The 24,681-nt window shown below is 41.1% G+C and overlaps 1 protein-coding gene and 1 long non-coding RNA gene across 4 annotated transcripts in view; one reads left to right on the top strand and one right to left on the bottom strand.

Moving 5' to 3' along the window:
- LOC145657516 (NACHT, LRR and PYD domains-containing protein 3-like) overlaps positions 1-1,383 on the top strand; it is a 37,776-nt gene extending 36,393 nt beyond the window's left edge. For 2 of the 3 annotated variants that reach the window (XM_081712749.1, XM_081712745.1), the window contains one exon: positions 38-1,383. In XM_081712749.1, coding sequence (XP_081568875.1) covers positions 38-570 — 533 coding nt within the window. In that variant the 3' untranslated portion in view covers positions 571-1,383. The remainder of the gene's footprint in view (positions 1-37) is intronic. The other variant, XM_081712757.1, reaches the window with a different exon arrangement.
- Positions 1,384-18,737: 17,354 nt separating this feature from the next.
- LOC145657533 (uncharacterized) lies at positions 18,738-19,559 on the bottom strand. Its single transcript, XR_014123289.1, has 3 exons — positions 19,488-19,559; positions 19,212-19,286; positions 18,738-18,877 (listed from the first exon to the last, which is right to left on the bottom strand). It is a non-coding gene; the product is annotated as an uncharacterized LOC145657533 (long non-coding RNA).
- Between the last annotated feature and the right edge of the window lie 5,122 nt (positions 19,560-24,681).

The following is a 24,681-nucleotide window of genomic DNA, read 5'->3' on the forward strand; positions in this document are numbered from 1 at the left end:
TTGTGATCTCTCCTCTAATGTGTCTTCTTGTGTGCAGATGCATGTGACCTCACACTGGACCCAAACACAGCACACACACGTCTCTCTCTGTCTGAGGGGAACAGAAAGGTGACGTTTGTGAAGCTGCAGCAGTCGTATCCTGATCATCCAGAGAGATTTGATTACCGTAAGCAGGTTGTGTGTAGAGAGAGTCTGACTGGATGCTGTTACTGGGAGGTTGAGTGGAGTGGGGGAGGGGCTGACATATCAGTGACATATAAAGGAATCAGGAGGAAAGGAGACAGTGATGACTGTAGGTTTGGATGTAATGTAAAGTCCTGGAGTCTGAGCTGCTCTGATAACAGTTACACTGTCTGGCACAATAATAAGAGAACTGCCATCTCTGCCCTCTCCAGCTCCAACAGGGTAGGAGTGTATCTGGACTGGCCCGCCGGCACTCTGTTCTTCTACAGCGTCTCCTCTCACACACACACACTCACACACTTACACACACTCCACTCCACATTCACTGAGCCCCTCTATGCAGGGTTTTGGGTTTGGGATTATAACTCCTCAGTGTGTGTGAGCTAGAATAGCCTCCTGTGTCCTGGAGGAACACTTGAATCTGCAGGGAAACACACACACCTCTACACACACAACTGGTGAACATCATACACACATGCCTGCTGAGTATAAAACACACACACACACACACACACACACACACACACACACAGAGCAAAGTGTGTGTGTGTGTGTGTGTGTGAGAAAGAGCAAAGTGTTTCTCACACACACACACACACACACACACACACACACTTTGCTCTCTCTCACACACACACACACACACACACACACACACACACACACACACACACACACACACACACTAAATGATGCTCAAATAAAAGACTGAGCTGCAGTTGATTTCTATACATATTACATAAATACTGTTCTACAAGTTACACAAGCTGTAGAATCATAATCTCACTGTGTTAAACTCTGTACAAATCTACACATTAAAGGTGGAAATCTTTGGAAACTGAAAGGTTTTTCATTCTATTTTCTGAGTGTTGGAATGACACAGATAAAGATGTTGTACACAGTATGAGTGAAATGTATTATAGAAATGTATTGTAAGTATTTGAGATGAAATATTATTCTTATAATATGTTACTAGAGTTTAAGTATAATGTTTATCTAGCCAGGAAAGTCTGTATATTTGATTGAAGTAGGTAAAACAAAAGTAGATTAAGAGAAAAATAACTTACCTGTGATTATTTTTGTGGAGAGACTTCCATGTTGTTTTGGAGGGAAAAGAAACCGTAGTGTGTTAAAGGGGACTTTTATGGAGAATATGCCTGCCCAAAGACAGGAAGTGACATCACCTCATTTGCTGTTTTTCCATATTTAAGTTTTTAAGGGAACATTCAAGAGTGAAGTTTTGAAGTTGATTGATATTGGAGAATTTATGATTGCTGGACTTTTATCCTTGTAAATGCTAAACTTTCCTTTTTTGAACATTTTTGTATGTTTTTGATGGGATGTGTTTTTTCTTTTGTACTGGAGCACTGGGAGCCAATAAAAACCTTTTCTTTTGTATCCACTTGGAGTGCTTAATGTTACCGCCAGATATTACTGCATTACAGTAGTCCAATTTTGATGTAATAAATGCATGGACCATCTTTTCTGCATCATGTGAGGAGAGTATTTTGATTTAAATTGTGAATGTGCTCATTATACCAAGGTACTAATTTTTTGTCCCTAATGATTGTATTCTTAAGTGGAGCAACATCATTAAAGGTGCACAGGAACACCACAAACAAAGCACACGGGGCAGAGCTGGGCAGAGATTATTAATAATATTAATACTATTAATAATAAAGACAGAAACAAGGGCAATTAAATTCTGGACACATTTACAACACAGCGAGCCAAACATATCATTCTAAAGGTCTGGAGTACCAAGAGCTGAGCAAAGAGAACAGTCACCTCACTCAGCTGGTCCTGAAATACAGTTCAGCATTAACACAGTAACACTACACTAACACACACTAAGACTACACACGCTGAGGACCAGAAAATAACAGTAAAACCAGTCAGAATCACCAGAATTACAAACAACATCACTTATTGGGAAACTCAATCAAAATGTTATCTGGCCCTAAATCAAAAGTACAGCGTGGCAGATTACCTAAGAACACTGTCTGATCCAAAACTGAGGTCCACCTTGACCAAGTACAGACTCACTGACCACCGCCTGGCCATAGAGACCAGCAGACATAAACAGTCCTGTTTACCTAAAGAGCAGAGACTGTGTCAGCAGTGCCAGGACTATAAGACCCAGACAAAGTTGCACTTTCTGAATGAATGTACAACATTTAGACAGATTAGAACTAAATTCTTTAAGAAAATTAGCCACGTATTCCCTGAGTTTAAAAATCTCCCTGATGAGGAGAAGCTGCCGTATGTTGTTGGTGAACATAAAGAGTTGGTGAACTGGCAACACTGTATGTTCACTCCTGCCACAGTCTGAGGGACAGTGAGTGACCGAGTCAGATACCAGAGACACAGAGACATTATTATTATTATTATTGGTATTATTATTATTATTATTATTATTATTATTGGTATTATTATTATTAGTATTATTATTATTGTTGGTATTATTATTATTATTATTGGTATTATTGGTATTATTATTGGTATTGGTATTATTATTATTATTGCTATTATTATTATTATTGGTATTATTATTGGTATTGGTATTGGGTGTGTTGTAGTTCTATTATTATTGTTGTTACTAATATTGTAAGCGGTTATAATATTGTTGTTGTCATCTGTTGTTAGTGTTAATGTCTTTATCAAAGCTTTGGCAAGAGAGGGAGATGCACACGGGGACCCAGACTCCTGATGGAGGGAGGGAGGGAGAGAGAGAGAGAGAGAGAGAGAGAGAGAGAGAGAGGGGGGGGGAGGGAGGGAGGGCCACACTGTGACAGACTCTGAATGGAGGGAGAGAGTCTCCACTTCTCCATCTGGAGTCCTGGTCCCCTCCCTCTCTCTCCCTACATCCATAGTCCCTTACGGCTCTCTGTCTCTCTCTCTCTCTCTCTCTCTCTCTCTTTCCGTCTGGAGTCTAGGTCACCTCTCTCTCTCTCTCTCTCTATTTCCGTCTGGAGTCTGGGTCACCTCTCTCTCTCTCTCTCTCTCTCTCTCTCTCTCCAGCCTCTTCTTCTACCTGAGGAGAACCATCTAAGTAAATATTTTCCATCTCTTGGTATGATCTATAGTCACTGGTATACAGCCTAGTTTAGAACTATGCTGCCCTTCTACGAATCTCCACAGGATATGAGAGTACAGTACCAGACTTCAAGGCATGTATCCATCTGCTCTGACCATGTTTATGCTCTAAACCAAAGAAAAACTTGGACAGAGAGTACATCTGTGTCACGTTCTGAAAAGGAGAACACACGAGAGCCCCCTGTGCCTGTACCCCAAGCAGGTCGGCTAGTTTTTTTTTTGTTTTTTTTTTACTTTAAGAGCCTCAATATTCTCCATTACAATTTGTGGAACCCAGCTGTTGGGAAGGGGCAGAGCCACGCCCCCAGACATGACACAGCCACGCCCCCTGACATGACACAGCCATACCCCTAGACATGACACAGCCACGCCCCCTGACATGACACAGCCACGCCACCAGACATGACACAGCCACGCCCCCTGACATGACACAGCCACACCCCCAGACATGACACAGCCACGCCCCCTGACATGACACAGCCACGCCCCCAGACATGGTGCTATTGTGACTAAGGAAGGCTTTACCTTCTCACTCTCTCAGCCAGTCTGCTTCATTCTGTCTATCACTATGAGTTACTTGAGCAAAATCTACATCATTTCCTTTACATTTGATTAACTGAAAAAACTGTGTTCTTTTATTCACATCCTCGGCCCCATTAAGTGTTGCCACACCGCACACACTCATTTTGAAAATGAACATTAAATCTAAACAAAAAAGTGACACAAAAATTAAGCAATCTTATTACCGTCATTGTTAAGTTGCAGGTTTAGATCAGTAAAACCTTACTCCTATAAATTGCTTCTCAAACACTGTAAAGACTGTATAAAACCTGCCAGATCTGGAAAGTCTTCTTCCACCCAAACCCCTTTTGCATGTTTTGTATTTTCCAAGAATGTTCTGATCATTTTCAAAGTACACATTTCTCGAGGTCCACAGGGCTGTTAATACAAGGAAACGTTTCTTTCCTGATATCATTCTGACACACAGGTAAACAGGAATGGAAAAGACCTCCTGCAGCTCTGTCAAAATCTGGGTCTGTACATTGTCAACAGTAGGTTATGAGGCGACTCTTTGGGGAGATCCACCTTTTGCTCACCTCTTGGCAATACAGTGGATTACATGATAACAGTACATTCTCTCTCAGTACATTCACTGTAAAGCTACTAACCCCTCTGTCTGATCACAGCCAAATCACTGTGTTCATTAATAGGACAGAGACTAACAGTGCTGCACCCACACTGACCAGTCAGCTGTTTAATATCAGGAGACGATACAGATAGGCCCAAAACAGCACAGAGGCGTTCCAGAAAGCAATCAACTCTCAAGAAATTCAAACACTTTTAGACACATTTCTTGAACACTCTTAATAAATCTAAATAAGAAGAATTGGCTTTTCAAAACACATATTGGATAACACATATTAAATCTCTTTTCAATCAATTACTCAAAAATACAAGACCTGAACAAAAGCATATAACTGAAAAATTTAATATATTAGAACTACCAATAAAAGACTTCTAGAATCCCTTGTACTCACCCATTACTGAGCAGGAACTTAGAAATCAAATTTCTATTCTTAAAACCAAAAAAAGCAAGTGTGTCTGATGGCATTTGAAATGAAATGTTTAAACACAGAAGTATAAAATTCCTGAAAAAGTCCAAAAGCATCATTTTCCAAAAAGAGCCAGATCTCAAGCAAACACACCACACAAGTTTCACATTATGGACACAAACGCTAGAAACCTGTACAAATTATAATTACTCAGGATTAAAGATTATTTCAACTGGAAACTTCAATCCAGCAGTCAGTCAACTGAGAGAGAAAGCAAGCAGGGCATTCTATGCAATCAAACGTCAAATTCACATTCAAATACCAACTTAAATTTGGCTCAAAATATTCCAGTCTATTATACAACCAATTCTGCTATATGGTTGTGAAGTGTGAGGGCTACTCATAATGGAACAAACACCCAGCTGAAATTATGCACTCTGAATTCTGTAAAAATATCCTGAAAGTGCACAGGAAAGCAACAAATAATGCCTATACAGCTGAATTAGGCCAATTTACACTATTATTTCAAATTCAAAAAAGGATTATTGAATATTGGCTATACTTAAAAAATGGTCACTACTACTGGTACCACTATAAAGCCCTGCAGTGCCAAGATATGAGCAGAGAAAAGAATCCCCTCACACAGCTGGCCCTGACACTGAGTTCATTAACAAACACTAACACTGTAGCAGACCAGGACCAGTCTGAAATACAAACAACCAGACCAAACCAAATGATAACACTACAAAAAACCCGTTGGAACACAAAAACACAAGCTCAAAGCAAAATACACTGTTATCTGACCCTAAAATGTCAGTACACTGTAGCAGACTACCTGTACAAAGTGAATGACATTAAACACAGAAACACGTTGACAAAGTACAGACTCGGGGAACACAACCTGCCCATCCAGACCAGCCAATGTAAGTCATGCAGTCTGCAGAAGAACAGAGACTCTGTCAACAGTGTAAAAATGACACTGTAGAGACAGAGCTGCACTTTCTCACTGAATGTGAAACCTTCAGTCAAACACAACAAATTTACTTTACAAAATTTGAGACGACCCACCCCAACTCTAAGCTTCTATTGAACACTGACAAATTTTCCATCCTATTGGCTGAAAAGAAAGCAGTGCTTTAACTGGACAATATACAGCTCTGGAAAAAAATAAGAGACCACTTCAATTTTTTCTTAAATCAACATCTCCACATGTACAGCAGCCCTTCCATTCAAGTGTTTGTTGAATTCCTATTTTTTAATGGTACCAATTGAGAACTTAAATGAACATTTAACACTGTTATTTTCTGCATTGTTTGCTTAAGTATATCTGTACTCTGTCAGCAGGGCACTTATTTTAAATTAAAATCTCCAAAGGTAATAAAAAATAAATAAAGAAGACCCACCCCTCACCCCCCGCCCAACCTTCTCAGTGGACGGCAGGAAGGAAAAGAACAATGCCAGTGCTGATTATAAAAAAGACATTTAATTGGCCAATGAATCGGTCGACCACTACTTCACCCTGTGCTTCATGATAAACAACTGACATGGTGAGGTCTCGTACGGAGGTCTAGGATCCATTCCTCAGCTATGATTCTACACCAATAAATTCCCCTCCAAAAAAAGAAATCCAATTACCATAGCAACATGTTGTCACGGCTAGTCCCTCCCAGCTTCTGTGTTCCGTGTGATCCATCTTGTGTATTTTAGTTCCATTCCGTAATTTCCTTTTCTCCGCCCCTCGTTTGATTTTCCACACCTGTCTCTTGTTTAGTTCATGTATTTAAACTCTGTCTTCTCGCCCTTGTCTTGGTTGTTCATGGCATTTGTGCGTTCATGGTGGTTGTTAGGCTTCATTGCGTTTGGTGAATGTTTTTGAAAGCCCGTATATGCATGTATTTAAGTTTGTACTCCGTGCCTTCGTGTTTCCTAGCCTTTGTTATAGCCTGCTTCCCCTGTTTTCCTTCATGTGTTTTGTTTGTTTGCTCATGTATCCACGTACTCTCTGTGTTGGCTCTATCACCCTGGACTGCTACAATGATTCTGATTTTGGATTTGCCCGTAATAAATCTCGCTTTTCTCCACACTTACGTCCGCCTCCTTACCGCTCACTTACATATGTACAGGTCATTTACTGAACAGTTCTGTGGTTACCACTGTATTCATCACCCATTCCACACTGCCACTCAGTTTTTAACTGTTTATATGTGATTGTCATGTAAGAGAGAGTTAAACTGATGAAATATAAATGACCACTGTGAACCACAAACATTACTGGGTGCTGAAATAGATTCAGTAATGAACCTTCATTAATTCTAGTTAACAAAAACCTTATAGCCAGACCTGCCTAATCATGAACACACAACTAATTAGATCAGGAAACTAAGCTGTCCTTTAGACACACTTACACACCACCATAAAACAGACTAATAAACATCTACATGTAGCCCTGTGGGGAAAGGAATGTGTATACGATGTTATATGTGTATGTATGTATGTATGTACTGTATATATTTATTTCCTTTCTTCTTGTTGTTTGAAGGAGAAACGTTGAAATTGTTTACAGTTTTTCATGTGTATACTTGATTTCTGTGAGCATTATTGTCACAGACTGCTACTCCCCCATAAGTCACGTGGTGAGGCCCGCCGCGTGCAGGGGGATCCACACGTACTGTGAATAAATGTTTTGTAACCACACCACTTTGGGATTACATACACAGCGTTTATTGTTAAGTGTCAATGTGTCTATTTAAACCCTGTCTGTGTGTGTCCCTTTGTTGGTCATTGTCGCTACATGTGTGTTAACTCCTGGCTCTGTAGCAGTAACGTTGGTTTGTGTAGTTCCCGTTAATGTGTAAATCTCTTCGTACGCTGTTTACAAATTGGCTGCTGCTTCTCATCTGCCTGTGAGTGATTTGAGTGTTAAAGCTGATTTCTGCCTGCAAAGCGTCCTTGAGTTTGAGAAAGGCACTAAATAAATGTAACCAATTAATAATAATTTTTATTTCTAATGTGGCTTATGTTTTGTTTTTTTTAGTTTGGCCTTGTTTGCTCCTGAAGCTCAATCCCTCTACATGTGACCCTCAATAAATCTGCAAATACTTCACCCCCAATACCACTGTTCACTGTAGTAATTATGCCGTGTGTTAATATGTAAATGTGGTCAGTGATGGTGCAGTAATTATGCTGTGTGTTAATATGTAAATGTAGTCAGTGATGGTGCAGTAATTATGCTGTGTGTTAATATGTAAATGTAGTTAGTAATGGTGCAGTAATTATGCTGTGTTAATGTGTAAATGTAGTCAGTGATGGTGCAGTAATTTTGCTGTGTGTTAATATGTAAATGCAGTCAGTAATGGTGCAGTAATTATGCTGTGTGTTAATGTGTAAATGTTGTCAGTGATGGTGCAGTAATTATGCTGTGTTAGTATGTAAATGTAGTCAGTGATGGTGCAGTAATTTTGCTGTGTGTTAATATGTAAATCAAGTCAGTGATGGTGCAGTAATTATGCTGTGTGTTAATATGTAAATGTAGTCAGTGATGGTGCAGTAATTATGCTGTGTGTTAATATGTAAATGTAGTCAGTGATGGTGCAGTAATTATGCTGTGTGTTAATATGTAAATGTAGTCAGTGAGGGTGTAGTGATTGTGCTGTGTGTTAATATGACAGACTGGAGCTTCAGCAGTGATCATAGTTATGGCGGAGCACAGGTGGTGATCAGGGTGGTGGTGGTTGTTGTTGTTGTTGTGGACCCCCCCCTTTGTGTAGCTCATTCTCTCCACTGGTTCATTCCCTTTGAACTCTGAATATATTTCTATTCTACATTGACAATATCTCTCTACAATATCTCTCCTCATTCTCACTCCTACTTACTCTCTCACCCCTCACACCTACTCACTCTCACCCCTCACTCCTACTCACTATCACCCTCACTCCTACTCACTCTCACCCCTTACTCCTACTCACTATCACCCTCACTCCTACTCACTCTCACCCCTCACTCCTACTCACTCACACCTCACTCATACTCCTCACTCTCACCCTTCACTCCTACTCCTCACTCCAAGTGAGATACTGGTGATGGCCCCTACTGTGCCGAGGCTTCGGAGCGCATGTTGAGAGATTCAGGAAGTCTTTTATGAAACATGTATCGAGGCTTGCTTCTTTAAGGACGAATGACATCACTGATGCTGCCGGAAACCTCACTGGTTCAGGAAGCATTTCGAGTGTCGGTGCAATTTATAAACACACATAAAGTGCAATGGATCCATGCTAAATTTGCATGTTTGTATTCTGTCAATTTGCCTGTGACATTGATGAGCTTGTTTTCATGGAGCCTGCTAAAAGGAAAAGGGTTTCCCCTGTATGGAAACACTTTGAGCAGATCTCTCCAAATAAGGTATTGCACATAATATGCCTGTAATTAATGAAATGTGTTACTACTATAATATTCACAAGGCATTTTTTTTCCATTCCAAGCCATTGGGATACAACAACAACACCTCATCTATGTTATTGTACTTGTCATGTATAATGAGGGGGATAGAGTTGGATCCAGCCAAGGTGGGTATGCGTTTCCAATTTTCATATTTGTTAATCAACCATGATAATAATGACATTGATCACGATGCTACATTCATCACACACATCAAAAAATAAAAACAAAACATGTGCACATGTTCATGTAATATTTTTTTCACTGTTAACATTAATATGCATATATATATATATATATATATATATATATATATATATATATATATATATATATGTGTGTGTGTGTGTGTGTGTGTGTGTGTGTGTGTGTGTGTGTGTGTATATACTGTATATACATATTTATATACTGAATTATTCTCTGCACCATGTTATTTGCAGTTTGGACTGGATTACAAAGAGTAAAAATGACAAAGTGTAATCTAATCTTTACAAAGCAGTGATCAGAAAGGAAGAGCTGGATGAGGCTTTGGTCTCCATGATTGTTAGAGACACACAGCCATTTAGCACAGTTGAGGATAAAGGCTTCAGGGACTTCGTAGCAGAATTTGATCCAACCTATATTTTCCCAACTAGGAAAGTATGTGTGGTGACATGGATAAATTATGAGAGTGATATTAAAAAAGGATATTTTCTTCCTTCCCTTTAGACCACAAAGGCCGTGGTTGAGACCCAACATCAACAAGAGAAAGAGAAGACCATAGCTGAGGTCCAGAAAGTTCCTGCAGTGAGTTTGACAGCAGACACGCCTACTCGGCTGTGACCTGCCATTTTATAGATGACAACACACGTCTGAAGTCCACATTACTTGGTGTAGTGAAAGTCCCGCAGGCACACACAGCTGAAAATTTGGCCTGTGTGAAATCCTCTCTTATGGAAGAATGGGAAATAAAATCCAAAGTAACATGTCTAGTTACTGATGGCGCATCTGATTTGATTGCTTGTGGCAAATAGCTGAAGCTGCCTCATGCCTTCTGCATTGCTCACACCCTGAATATAGTTGTTAAAAAAGCTCTCGAACTAACCCCAGTGCTGTCTGCCATTCCTACAAAGGCAAGGAAGCTGGTGGGCTATTTTAGAAGCAGCACAACTGCCAAAGTTACTAACATTATTTTCACATTTGTTTACACATTGTTTTATATTGCTACATATGTAACGTTTAGGTTTTTATTGTTAAAGGAGAAGCTGGACCTTGTTCAAGAGCATATGGGAAAACCAAAAAAGAAACTGATTCAGGAGGTTGAAACAAGGTGGTACAGCAGCTTTCAAATGCTGGAGCGATTAGTAGAACTCAGGGAGCCTGTAAGCATTGGCAGGCTTACAAACTGGTATTCCTGCTCTAATCTGTGATGAGTACAATAATGTTTGTGAGCTCCTGTCTATACTGTCTCCTTTTCACAAGGCCACACTGGTGCTGACAGAGGAGAAAAAGGTATCTGGCTCCAAAGTGGTGCTATTATTGAAAATGGTGGAAAAGATGCTCCAGGAAGAGGCAGCAAAGGTAACGGTAGCTAGTGAACTGGGAGAGACCTCATCAGGCTCCTTAGGGAAAAGCTCCACACAGCATGAGCATTATATCGCTGGGAACGCTGCTAGACCCAAGATACAAATCACTTGGATCCTTTAGCCCAAAAAAGGCAGATGAAGGAATAAAACAACTCACCTTTGAATGTGCCAATGTAATAAGGTCTAGACAGTCACATTCAATACCAGCTGCAGCTTCAACATCACAGGATGCTGTAGCTGAAAGACCTGGTTAGTATTTTTGCATTGGATTAAAGTCAATTTCAGAGTTATAACCTCATTCATATTATCTGGTTTTGCTTCTCAGGAAACAAACTGTGGTGTGATTTTGATGCCACATTCATGGAGGCCAGAAGAACTCACAATATCACTGCTGATGCCACAGTTGAAGTGCAGACCTGGCAGAACTGAAGAAAAGCAGAACACAGGGTCCCCTCCAGTACTGGCAGAGGCAGAGGTGCATATATCCAAATCTCTACAGGCTTGCTGTGGGATACTTGTGCACCCCTGCCTTCTCAGTACCATGTGAAAGTGTTTTCTTCAAAGCTGGGGAAGTTCTTTTCAAAAAGAGAAACCAACTGAGTCCAAGCACAGTGGAAAAAAATATTATTTCTTAATAAAAGTGGATGAAGTCACCACAGTATTCATAAGCATAACCATTTTCCCATCTTTGAAAAACACTGCAACAGTCTTAAAAACATCTCAACATAAACATCTCATGTCCTATTTGGTTTATTTAAACATTGACTGAAATCAACCTGTTTTTTGACACTAGTAGACCTCCAAAACCATTACCTACACATCAAAAACAGAGTAGATGAATGAATGAACCACACAAAATCATATTAAGGTGTTTCTTTAACCTGTGCCAGAAGCAATCAGGGTAAAACACAAGCCAAATATGATGCCTTACTGGCTCCAGAATATTCCTTTCAGTGTCTACAGATAGACTTTACGCACATTCCACCTTGTGGTCAGTTGAAGTACGTGCTAGTGATTGTAGACAGGTTTTCCAAGTGCACTGAGGCGTTTCCTTGTTCTAAGGAAGACTTTCAACAGGCCTGTCATCCCACTGGAACTTACGCTAACTTAATTTAGATTTAAAAAACTGATCAAAATGTTTCCTCTTTCATTTAAATCATCACATCCTTGTTCAGGGAAGTCTTGCATCCTTACAGGACTCCCTGGAAGTTCAGGAAACACGTGTAAGAGCCCTGCTATTCACACTGCATTGTGTAACCCTAGTCAGATGTTTCTATCAACAAAAATACAAAACAAAAAGAACAACAAAACTCCCCAAAACTGCAAACCATCATAAAACAATAAAACTGTTCTAGGTACAGCTGCAATGTAATGATTCCTGAAATGTATTTTCATCTCGATCAGTTCCACTCCTTGGTCCTCTGTGTTTCTTCACACCTATAAGGCTTGTCTTGTACATATTTGTTTGTTGGTGGAGTTGTTTGTGTTTACACTGCTTGTTTACATTGCTTGTTCACCTCCTGTCAGAGGGTGAATGTATTTTTTCTGTCATTTAGGCATCTGATAAAGTGACAAAGGAATTAATCTACAAAACCAGAGTCGATCTACTAACAGGTGGTAGTGTTGTAACACTGACAGTGGTAGAAAAGAGAATTTTTTTAAAACCAGAATTTATTTTTCACGTTACATTCTATATTAAATAAAAAATAAATTTACTTCAGATCTCAAGGCAGAGCTGTCTACTGTATGGAAAATGGTAAATTGTTAATACAGAGATTTAATTATGTATTTAATGCAGATCATTCGTATTGGCTGAATGAACCTTTCACTCTTCTGTCATGTCTATCTGCCTAACTATCAGGTGTGTGTGTGTTTGTGTGTTTTTTCTCTCACTCTCTCTCCCTCCCGCACACACACACACACACACACACACACACACACACACACACACACACACACACATTCTCTCTCTCACATTCTCTCTCTCTCAATGTCACATTCTGTCACTCTCACTCTTGCATACTGGCCTTCGGTAACACTGCCCTCCACCACCTGCACCTCCCGTTATCCACCTGTACCTTGTTGCCTCTGCCCCCTGCCCTGTCCTGCCTTGCCCTGCCCTGCCCTGCCCTTCCACCCCACCTGGCTGACTGAGTGAGTACTTGGCCATTCCAGCCAATCCGAGCATCAGGGTCAGCTGTTACAGAGGACAGACGAGTGTCACACAGTACACTGATCTAAGCCCTCTATTCATCCCTACACTGATCTAAGCCCTCTATTCACCCCTACACTGATCTAAGCCCTCTATTCACCCCTACACTGATCTAAGCGCTCTATTCACCCCTACACTGATATAAGCCCTCTATTCACCCCTACACTGATCTAAGCCCTCTATTCACCAGTACACTGATCTAAGACCTCTATTCACCCCTACACTGATCTAAGCCCTCTATTCACCAGTACACTGATCTAATTTAACTGTACTCTTAGCAGTTAGCTAAGTTCTGCAGCATTAAATAGTAAATCTACAGGTCTTTGTGGCCTTCACAAGTACCTGATGAAGCTGTCGATACCTTGTCTGTCATCTTTGGACCGCATGTCATCAGCAGACCATTTTCTAAATCACAGAGACAACACTCTGTGGTGACCCGCTTCATGTAACTGGTGTAACGGAATTAAATGGAAAAGACGGAGGCGTTCACACTGTAAACCCACATGACTGCAGCCCTGAGAAGTGCCAGCTTTGGAGACCCCCCCCCCCCCCCCATTTTAAATGCAGCACTCAAATGTCTGTGGGTGAATACAGTACAGTGTGCCGCCATTTTGGAAGTAACTCAAACTCATTTTACAAGAATTTCAGTAGTGCACAGTGATGATAAAGACTTAATATTCATACATACACCATACACATCATTATTCAAAGTAATCTAAGCATATGGTTTCAAATAAAACAATAAAGGATTCTGGTACCTAATTTTCTAATGACTGTCTGAAATTCTAGATACCACACAATATAAGCAGATGGACAAACCGATTATGGCACATGCTCTTGACCCACTCAAAGCTGGCATATGATGGATAATTTACACTACTAGTTTCTACTTGAAACATGCTACAAAGGCACCTGTTGTTCTTGTTCATTCGCTGCTATTCCGATATGCCTCTGCCTATAATTCCTGGTGTTTGCACTGCCTGGGTCTATGAAAGCAGGGAGCAGGCGTGTGTGCGTTTGGAAGCGGTCTCAATGTCCGGTCTCTGCTCATCCCAGGAACTGCTACCATTACAAACACTTCAAAAATCCTTCCACTGTCTACATGTTGTAAACACCTTAAAGAGAATTTACATACTGAAACTTGTTCTATGTAATTTATGTGTTCATGGGTTTTATGGTGCCTTATTCTCTCTCTTCATGTGTCTATATATCATGTCAGATAGTGAGTGAAGTGACTGGTCTACATTTTACATCAGTACATCTTTATTTATTTCCACATTTTTTAAACATGGAACTGATTCTTCATAAAGGAGAGCATCAACACCATCACTTGTGAAGTGTTTTTTGTTTTTGTTTTTTAAACATGGAGCTTATCCTCTGTGAGAAAGAGCTCTGACATCTTTTGCAGAGAGTTCGGCTTCCGGTGTAGATCTAAAACGAGAAAGAAATACCATCAGAAACCAAATGGTGTTTAACATTCGAGCTTTCTAAAAAGCAAACTGTTTTTCTCTGCTTCTGAAGAGCCTTACTTTTATGCACACCAAAACTCAGAGCTTGTTCTTGTTCTTCCATGGACTGTCATGCTACTAAATTCATTAAGAACATAAATATATAAAATAGACCACTACTTTACCTTCCTGACAGTTCTTGAGATCCTCCCCATTAGGCGATGTATCCAGTGTGTCTGCCTGGTCTTAGCTTCAGCCACACCAGATACAGTGGTCCTTACTGTTGTCAGCTTTGCAGATCTTGAGCCGTCTGTGGAGGGACAGTAGAGGAACTGGGCCAGATCTTTCCTCTGAATGACCTTAACAAATGATAAGGCTCCTCCAAGCACCAGACCACCACTGATGAATGCTTGGGTCACATTCACATTTTTCCTGGCCTCAATTCTTCTGAGGAGCTCATTATACACAGCTTCAATGACTGAACTGTGGAACTCCTCAGGGAGGTACATCCTATTCTCCACATGCACTCCAGTTGCACTGAACAAAAGCCCATGCACACATTCAGCTGCAGAGGTAAAATGGCCATTCCATGGTTGTGTCACCTGTGACCCAGCAACACTTGTACAGAATTCCTTTTCTACCTTCAGGAAAACTGTACGAAGACAGTGGTGTACTGCACAAAGAGACACAGTAGGAACCCCAAAGCGTGTTGTGCTCATTTGGGGTTCTGAGCCATATGAGGTTCTTTCATTGGTGGAAGCCGTTGATAATTTTACATCGATCATCTGTAACTCAGTATTACAAACAAAAGTGTAAACAGAATAGTTCCACATCAAAAGGCTAAAAAATGGACCGCCCAAAAACCGGTGGGAAAACATAATGAAAATAGTGTCAATACAGGAGGCTAAACTAACTCTAGCCACATGTTAGCTAGCTAGCTAATATTAGATATGAAATACCTAAACCCTACCGTTAGTTAACAAGCTAGCTAGCATTAGCATAGTGAACTAAATACACAAAGCGACATCCTCTGTGGTTGCTGCTAAACACAGATATTGTCTCCGTAGTTATGACAACGGCTACACTTTCCCCAAAACCGACGGCGCACAATTTCCATCGTTTCTAACCTCCCGGTTTCATGAGGATGGAAGGGAAAACTTACCTGATATTCTGCCATGATGCGATCAAAGTCGTTATAACAGAAAACTGCGCAGCACACTAAAATATATATACTCGCTATGTGGCGTCATAATAGACTTGGTTGCCCCGACAACAGCCTTTATGAAGTAGGCAGCAGGGAATGCTGTGAAAATGTATTAATATTCATAAAACCTCCATTCATAATGTTAGCACATTATTGACAATAATTAACAAGACAGAAGGAACATTCTTGATTAATGTCGTCTTGAAAGCCTTGTACAGAATATGTCATAGGGTTAAAAAGCTATAATAACAAACCAGACAGCAGTACATGTCAGATATAATAACAACAATTTAAACAGGAGTACATAAGAAGTAATATGGGCTAACCTTTAATTAGTATCATAATGGGCAATTTTTGTCCATGACACGTGAATTGGAATAATACCATTAATTGATAATAAATTACTTTTAAATAATTATGACAGAAAAGTAATCCACAGAGCTGTTCTATAGTTGATCTTATATTCTATAATGGTACTCTGTATGGAGAGCTACAGCATCTAACCTGGCCTGTTTATGGGTGAGAATGTGCTGACCAGATGTACCAGGTCCCAACAGCTAGTTTGTGCAAGAGAAACAGGGGGCATAGATCACTGCAGTGTACTGATGAATAGAGTGCTTAGATCATTACAGTGTACTGGTGAATAGAGGGCTTAGATCACTGCAGTGCACTGGTGAATAGAGGGCCTAATCATTACAGTGTACTGGAGAATAGAGGTCTTAGATCAGTGTAATGGTGAATAGAGGACATAAATGTACACAGGACACTCACAAAAGAACCATCTCTCCCTTTTCTCTCTCTCTCTCTCGCTCTCTCTTCTCCTCTCTCTCTCTCATTCTCTCTCACATACACAATCTCTTGAGACAGGTATTAACCTTTACCAACAGGACACAGAAACACACACACACACACACACAGAGGAGGTTAAGTTCATGCAGGACATCCGAGTGAAGACCCTGAAGATGAGTTTTATCATACTTCATTAATAAATAAACATGCACACTGATGGAAATGTGTCTGTGCTTGATGTGTAATAACTATGTCTCTCATAAACGGCTATGACGCAGTGTTTGAGTGGACTTACTATGCTATACAATACTGACGACACACACACACACACTTCAGAGCCTTGATTTTAACGAGTGTGATCCTCTGGTGATTGTAAAACTGGTTATTCCCACTGAAGTTCAGGGATGTCAAACCACAGGGATTCCTGATAATCCTGATATATTCATGCACTACTAAAACCAGATCAATGGCTATTTTGTTTCACTTTGAATATAATTCCCCTCTGATTATGCTTGACTAGCAGATGGGATTTCCAGGGTTCCAGATTAACAGGCCCAAACTGCTAATGGCAGAACCTTCCAGAAGTTCCTCATTTCTGGGCCAGGACTCTGGCACTGGGGATGTGAAATCCCGTAATCTCCCATCATCCTCACCAGCAACTCCGCCCAGTCTGGGTTCTGAAGCAGTGACACGCTCAGCAGCACCCGGGCTGCCTTTAATGCTACGCCAGCGACTTGTTCGGTGTGTTTAACCGCGCTGCGTCTGCCGTGACACTCGTCTGTCCTCTGGAACAGCTGACCCTGATGCTCGGGTTGGCTGGAATGGCCAAGTACTCTCTCAGTCAGCCAGGTGGGGTGGGGGGCGGGGTGGGGCGGGGGTCAGAGGCCACAAGGTACAGGTGGAGAACGGGAGCTGCAGGTGGTGGTGGGCAGTGTTACTGAAAGCCAGCATGCAAAAGTGAGTGAGTGAGAGAGAGAGAGAGAGAGAGAGAGAGAGAGAGTGTGAGTGTGAGGGAGAGAGTGTTTCGACGTTATTAAGAGCAGACCAGTAGTTGGACAGGTAAGTAAAACATCATGATGTCAGCCATCAGGAGGTAGAGTAGTCTCTGTAAAGCTTTATTTAAAAGGAAAAACAAATGTAAATAAACATGTATAAAATAAATTTCAGCTGGCTTAGAAAAATTCTTCCTCTCTCATGTTATCACACACAAAAACACAGGCTGCATATTTAGGAAAAACATCAAATGCACTGCAGTAAAACGCGGTTCCCACCTCTGACGCATCATGGTTAAGGGGGCAGCTTTATTTCCACATAATACTTATTTATCATTTCTGTTTCTATTCATGTGTCTCATCAGAACACACGTGACCAGGACACACACACACACACACACACACACACACAGAACATGTCCACGTTAACACACACACACACACACACACACACACACTGAACATGTCCACGTTAACACACACACACACACACACACACACTGAACATGTCCACGTTAACACACACACACACACACACTGAACATGTCCACGTTAACACACACACACACACACACACACTGAACATGTCCACGTTAACACACACACACACACACACACACACACTGAACATGTCCACGTTAACACACACACACACACACAGAGAACATGTCCACGTTAACACACACACAAACACACACACACACACACACACACACACACACTGAACATGTACACGTTAACACACACACACACTGAACATGTACACGTTAACACACACACACTGAACATGTACACGTTAACACACACACACACACTGAACATGTACACGTTAACACACACACACACACTGAACATGTACACGTTAACACACACACTGCGCCACACACTAACACACATTAAACATCTACAAACTTCATTATATTTAACACAGCACAAAGGTGTTTTTCATTACATATGAAATATGTACATATTTCATTACATATTCATTACATATAACACACTGAACATGCCGTGTGAATGCAGTCTCATGTGTAACACACAGCCTGTGCTGTTCACCTCATCAGACCAGTTTCCCCCTCGGTTCTCCACGAGGGTTTATATACTCGCCTGACAGACAGGTGCGTTCCACCGTGTGAGGGAGAGGATGGGTATATTTATTTGGTTATCTTTGTGAGCATGACTGTCAGAAAGTGTGTGTTCTCACCAGCTCTTTTCTTTCGTGTGTGTGTGTGTGTGTGTGTATATGTGGTCTCACCAGTTCCTGCAGTCTTTTCTTGCTCATTCCTTTCCTCCCTAGTTGTTTCTCGATGACTTTAGCATTCTGAGTATAAGAGTCTGGCTGCTTCTTCCAGAGGAGGTGGCAATCACAACGTTCACATCACTTATTGTTTATAATATTCCCTTTTAGAAAAAAAAAAGAAGCAGCCAATCACAGCGTTCACAGCACTTGTTAATACTCCCTTTTAGAAGAACAAGGAATCAATTATGTCACCAATTACTATGTATGAATTTGAATCTATCAGATATTTCAAAGCAATCACAAGTGTATCACTACAGACAACTGGTCACATCACAACAGGGAGACAATCCCACTACATTGGACGGACATACGGAACTATGCAACTGCTTACACTGGGCGAGGGCACCCCGGGCCGAGGCCATACCAGCAGGTTCCAGGTCCAGCCCACAGGACCCCTGGTCTGCATATTACTGTACTTCATCAAGGCCAACACACCTGCCTAAACTCATCAGGTAATCACCAAGCCCTTCACACCTCACTCGGGTGTCCGGAAGCAGGCCAGACAGTGACCTGTGCAGGGTATAACATAAATTTTCAGCTAACTCAGGTAACTCCAAATACCCTGGTTAAAGAATAAACACTGTATACTAACAGCAGCCAAACATGTATTCTGGCTAGAACGCTAGAGTAATCTAAATTTTTATCATCAGCCAATCACAATCCATACAGCTTGGTTTCAGCACAAAGATCCAATCACAGCACAGCACTCACCGCCTCGATCTCTTCCATGGTAACAGAACTGAACTTGCCCATGTCTTTGGTGCGTTTCATCATCACCTGGAAGACAGTTGCACACACACACACACACACACACACACACAGAGAAAAGCCTTTAAAACACCAGAAATTATGAAGAAGAAGTATGTGTGTGTGTGTATATGAGAGAGAGAGCGAGAGTATTTATAGCAAAGCACTAACATTAATGGAATGTAATTCATGTCACTGTGTATCATCATGTGTGCTTGTGTGTATGTTCTGCAACTGAACTGGTTTTCTTTCCTTTTTTTGGTGTACAGAGAAATTCTCTACATTTTAGATTTGAATTTGATGTGAGTGAAGGTCGTCGTACTTCCCACACTTCTGGTACTGTCACTCGATCCCCCCTGCCCTGAAAGACATTTAGCCTGTTTACAAACACCACAGCCACCTTTGTTTACAAACACAAACACAGCCAGCCTTGATCATTTTAATTATTTATTAGAATAGTAATGTACCAATACATTCATGCCATTTAGCTGACACTTTTATCCAAAGCGACTTACAATTATGACTGAGTACAAGTTGAGCAATTGAAGGTTAAGGGCCTTGCTCAGGAGCCCAACAGTGCTAACTTGAACCTTTAAATTAAAAGTCAAGTACCTTAACCACTGAGCTACCACTGCCCGGCACATTCATATCCATCAACCATACAATAACAAACACACGTGTACGCACGCACGCACGCACACACACACACACACACACACACACACACACACACACACACACACACACACACACCTTTTCAAGTACATGCTCTCATCCTCTTCCACATTGCAGAACTTGTGCGTGTGTTTCGCTGCGCCAATGACTCGTGCCTTGTTCCGTGGTCTCATGGGTAATTTCTCCAGCTGACAGTCTGAGAGAAGAGTTAACACACACACACATACACACACACACACACACCTGATAGTTAGGCAGATAGACATGACAGAAAAGTGAAAGGTTCATTCAGCCAATACGAGTGTGTTCAATACTTAATTAAATCCATGTATTAACAATGTACTATTTGCCATACATTAGACAGCTCTGCCTTGAGATCTGAAGTAAATTTATTTTTTATGTAACATAGAATGTAACATGAAAAATTAATTCTGTAAATTCTGGTTTAAAAAAAATTCTCTTTTCTACCACTGTCAGTGTGGCACACTACCACCTGTTGTAGATCGACTCGGTTTGGTTTTGTAGATTAATTCCTTTGTCACTTTATCAGATGCCTAAATGACAGAAACAATACATACACCCTCTGACAGGAGGTGAACAAACAATGTAAACAAGCAGTGTAAAAACAAACAACTCCACCAACAAACAAATATGTACAAGACAAACCTTATAGGTGCAAAGAAACACAGAGGACCAAGGAGTGGACCTGATCAAGATGAAAATACATTTTTCAGGAATCGCTACATTGCACCTGTACCTAGAACAGTTTTACTGTCTTATGATGGTTTGCAGTTTTGGGGAGTTTTGTTGTTCTTTTTGTTTTGTATTTTTGTTGATAGAAACATCTGACTAGGGTTACACAAGGCAGTGTGAACAGCAGGGCTCTTACACGTGTTTCCTGAACTTCCAGGGAGTCCCGTAAGGAAGCAAGAATTCTCTGAACAAGGATGTGATGACTTAAATGAAAGAGGAAACATTTTGATCAGTTTTTTAAATCTAAATGCAGTTAGCATAAGTTCCAATGGGATGACAGGCATGTTGAATTCTAACTTCTGCTCTTTGGATATCAATAGGTCCACTGGCTATGATTGTGTGAATTATTCTGTAATCTGTATTAGGATGAAGTGAATCAAGAGAGTTCCACTTTACTGAGGAAAGCACAGAGTATATATGTGTCCTATATCTACTATCTAAATCTACAGGATGACGGGGAAAAGTGAGGAATGTTCTAAGGGTCTACGTAGAAAGGAAAAAGACAAGGTTAGTAAAGATTAGATGCAGTCAGCATGACCCAGCCATGAGCTGCTCGTGTACGTAGAGAGAGATGGGGAGAGCGAAAGAGAAAGGGAGGGGTAAAGTATGCAAGAAGAGGGAGCGGATGACCTCGAGTGAGGAGCTCTCGGTCAAGCAGTTACATTATGGCTGATAAGCAGAGACGTTGCGTTGGGGTCTACCAAAAATTACGTCAAATGGAGACAATTTGGTAGTGGCACTGGGCGTCATTCTGATCTCACACAACACTGCTGGCAGTAGATCTATCCACTTCTTTCCTGTTTCCATCATGACCTTTGTCAACCTTTCTTTCAAGGTATGATTCATTCTCTCAAAAATGCCAGATGACTGAGGATGATAAGAGATGTGAAACTTCCAGTCAATAGTTAGGTAGGTGCATAGTTTCTGAGTTACCTTAGAAATGAAACAGGGTCCCTGATCTGAGTCTATTACACAAGGGACACCGTACCTCGGTATTATATCCTTGGCTAGGATTTTAACCACAGTGTGGGCGTCTTCCTTAGAACAGGGAAATGCCTCAGTCCACTTAGAAAACCTGTCTACAATCACTAGCAAGTACTTCAACTGACCACAAGGTGGAATGTGTGTAAAGTCTATCTGTAGACACTGAAAGGGATATTCTGGAGCCAGTAAGGCATCATATTTGGCTTGTGTTTTACCCTGGTTGCTTCTGGCACAGGTTAAACAGCAATCTAGGAGGAGTTTTACAGTTATACATTTTGCAGAGATACAAAACTGTTTTTGAATGTTAGCCGTCACTCCCCCTTTGTGCAATATGTGAAATCCCATGAAAATGGCGCACAAGAAATGGCAAAATAGATTTAGGAAAGGTGATACGCCCCTCCAGGTCACGGATTAGACCATTTTAATCAGGACTACAGCCCTAATCAACCCAGTGAGAGCAGTCCTGTTGTGTACTCTGAGTTTGTAAGAAACACAGATCGATATCATTTGGCACCAAGCAATGAGAAAACATGGAGACAGCTTCACATGTCAAGGACATAGCATATGTGCAAGAGGGGCCATTAACAGCTGCCCAATGTGTGATCTCGTCCGCTAAGGCATCGCCAGTGTCAGACTCAGAGGTTGTATCATGACCCTTGACCTTTACAATAGCCAGCTGAGCTGGTAGTGTACATGCAGACAAAAGTGCAGACACTAGTCCTGGATTAGAAATGGTCTTACTGTCAGAGGTGCGGAACCCCCTGGAGTGCCAAATCTTACCCAAGTCATGAGGAATCCCAAACGCAGGAATCATTGTAGATGGTGACAACCTGATCCCGGAGTAGATGGCAGGCCCTGGTCAACAGCATCAGCTCAGCTGCTTGAGCAGACCTGTAAGGAAGAGAGTAAGCCTCCCAAATGAGGTTAGGCAGAGAGCAGACAGAATAACCACAGAAAAATTCAAAGTCAGACAGTTTAAAACATGAATCATCTATAAAAATGTGATAGCCGCCTATTTTTAATATCAGTCATGCTAGGAGGCATAACTCTACAGTTTTTCACCCAGCATCATGAATGCAGTAGAAATATTTACGAGGTGGCTGGAGCCGTGCGCCGAAGTCTCACCCTGCTGTAGAGAGGCAAGCTTAGTATAGAGGGCAGGTGCGGCTTGTGTGTGTGTGTGTGTGTTTATTTCTTTATTTTTATACATTTCTGTCCTGTATTGTGCCATGTTCACTGTATTATTCTGATTGTTTTAGCAGAAAGTATTGCATGTTTCTCAGTATCTCTTTGTCACTGGTTAGATGATCTAATTACACTGCACTTTCTGTCCATATTTCTACGAGCGGAGGATAAACAGCTGGGACTCTCTGGGGTCTGACTGAGGTGTTTGTTTTTGTGTGTGTAACAGGAACCAGACATTTACATGTGATAAACGTGATGTCAGATTAAACGGCAGTGGTTTTGTCCCAGTGCCCTGTGGAGATGATCAGGACATGTCTCTCAGTGATGCCAATGCTTAGACCAGATGCTTAGACAGCTGGAGTGATGGTGTTGTGTGTGACAGTGGGCTTGTCCTTATAGGGATCTTTTAAAAGCTGTTGATGATGCTCTTATGGCATCCACTTATGCAGAATGTGTAGCTAAGCTTTCCCTCCCTGCCTCTCACTTTCACTCATTTATGTATGTTTTCCTCTTGTTTGTTACTGGGATGATAAGCGTACCCATAGATGAAATTGTGGCTGTTCTCATGCCCCCACCTTGTCTCAGAATGTGTCCTGGAAAGAATAAGTACAATGTTAACCTCAATAATCTAATTTTAAATGAACTATTCTAACCCATTTACTGTTGGTTTTGAGGACTATCTCCCAATATTTGCAGTGCCATTACATGTGTGAGCACATGCGGGTGAAAGTGTAAGTGCACTGCATGTTCCCACTAACACCAGCTAAGCCTTACAGTGGGCAGAGGAGGAGGCAGTGATTGAGAGTCCCAGTTTAAGTGGACTAAAGTGGTGTCACAAGTTCATAATGTCATTAGCCAGAATAGCAATTCAGTGGAACTTGTTATATTATGGACATGGTGCTCTGAGGAAATCTTGGTCCACAGACAATATCCATGTTGACTTCAGGCAAAACAACAAATATGGGAGAAAAGCATACCTCCCAACAGCATGTTTTTCTTAAAAGCCTCCACTTGCCATCATCTTTTGAGAGCACAGAGATATCTGGAAGATCCACAAGTGTGCCACAAGTGTACTTGTAATTGTAAAAATTACATGTTGAATATTTTCTCCAAAAATATTGCTTGTGCCTGAAATACGAGGCAGTCTGCAATCTCCTTTTCATTCTTCCCATGTGCCTGTCAGCTTTTGTGGGTTGAGCAAGTGAAAAAGATGCCTAGTGAGCAGGTAGATATTTTGTTGTTCTTGTTGAGAACCTAACAACTCAGCAAATTAACCTGGACCAAAACCAGATTTAAAGAAACCAGAACTTGAGGGTCAGGTTTTCCGGTCAAGCAAAAGTATCAGCAAAGAGAGAGTGAGTGAGTCAGAGATAGTAGCTGTTCTTTCCTGGCTGTCTCTGTGTTACCAGAAGTATACTGACACCTTTATCATTTTTACTGGTGTGTAAATGCACAATTGAAGCAATGACTTTGTATTTCATCAAGTGTCATGTGACACAAAAATCTGCTGATTATTTAAACAAATCAGAAGCCTCTGGGTCATAAACAAATGCCTAGTGCC

Source organism: Electrophorus electricus, chromosome 1 (genome assembly GCF_041902795.1).
Source record: "Electrophorus electricus isolate QZ-2024a chromosome 1, ASM4190279v1, whole genome shotgun sequence".
NCBI classification, from domain to species: Eukaryota; Metazoa; Chordata; class Actinopteri; order Gymnotiformes; family Gymnotidae; genus Electrophorus; species Electrophorus electricus.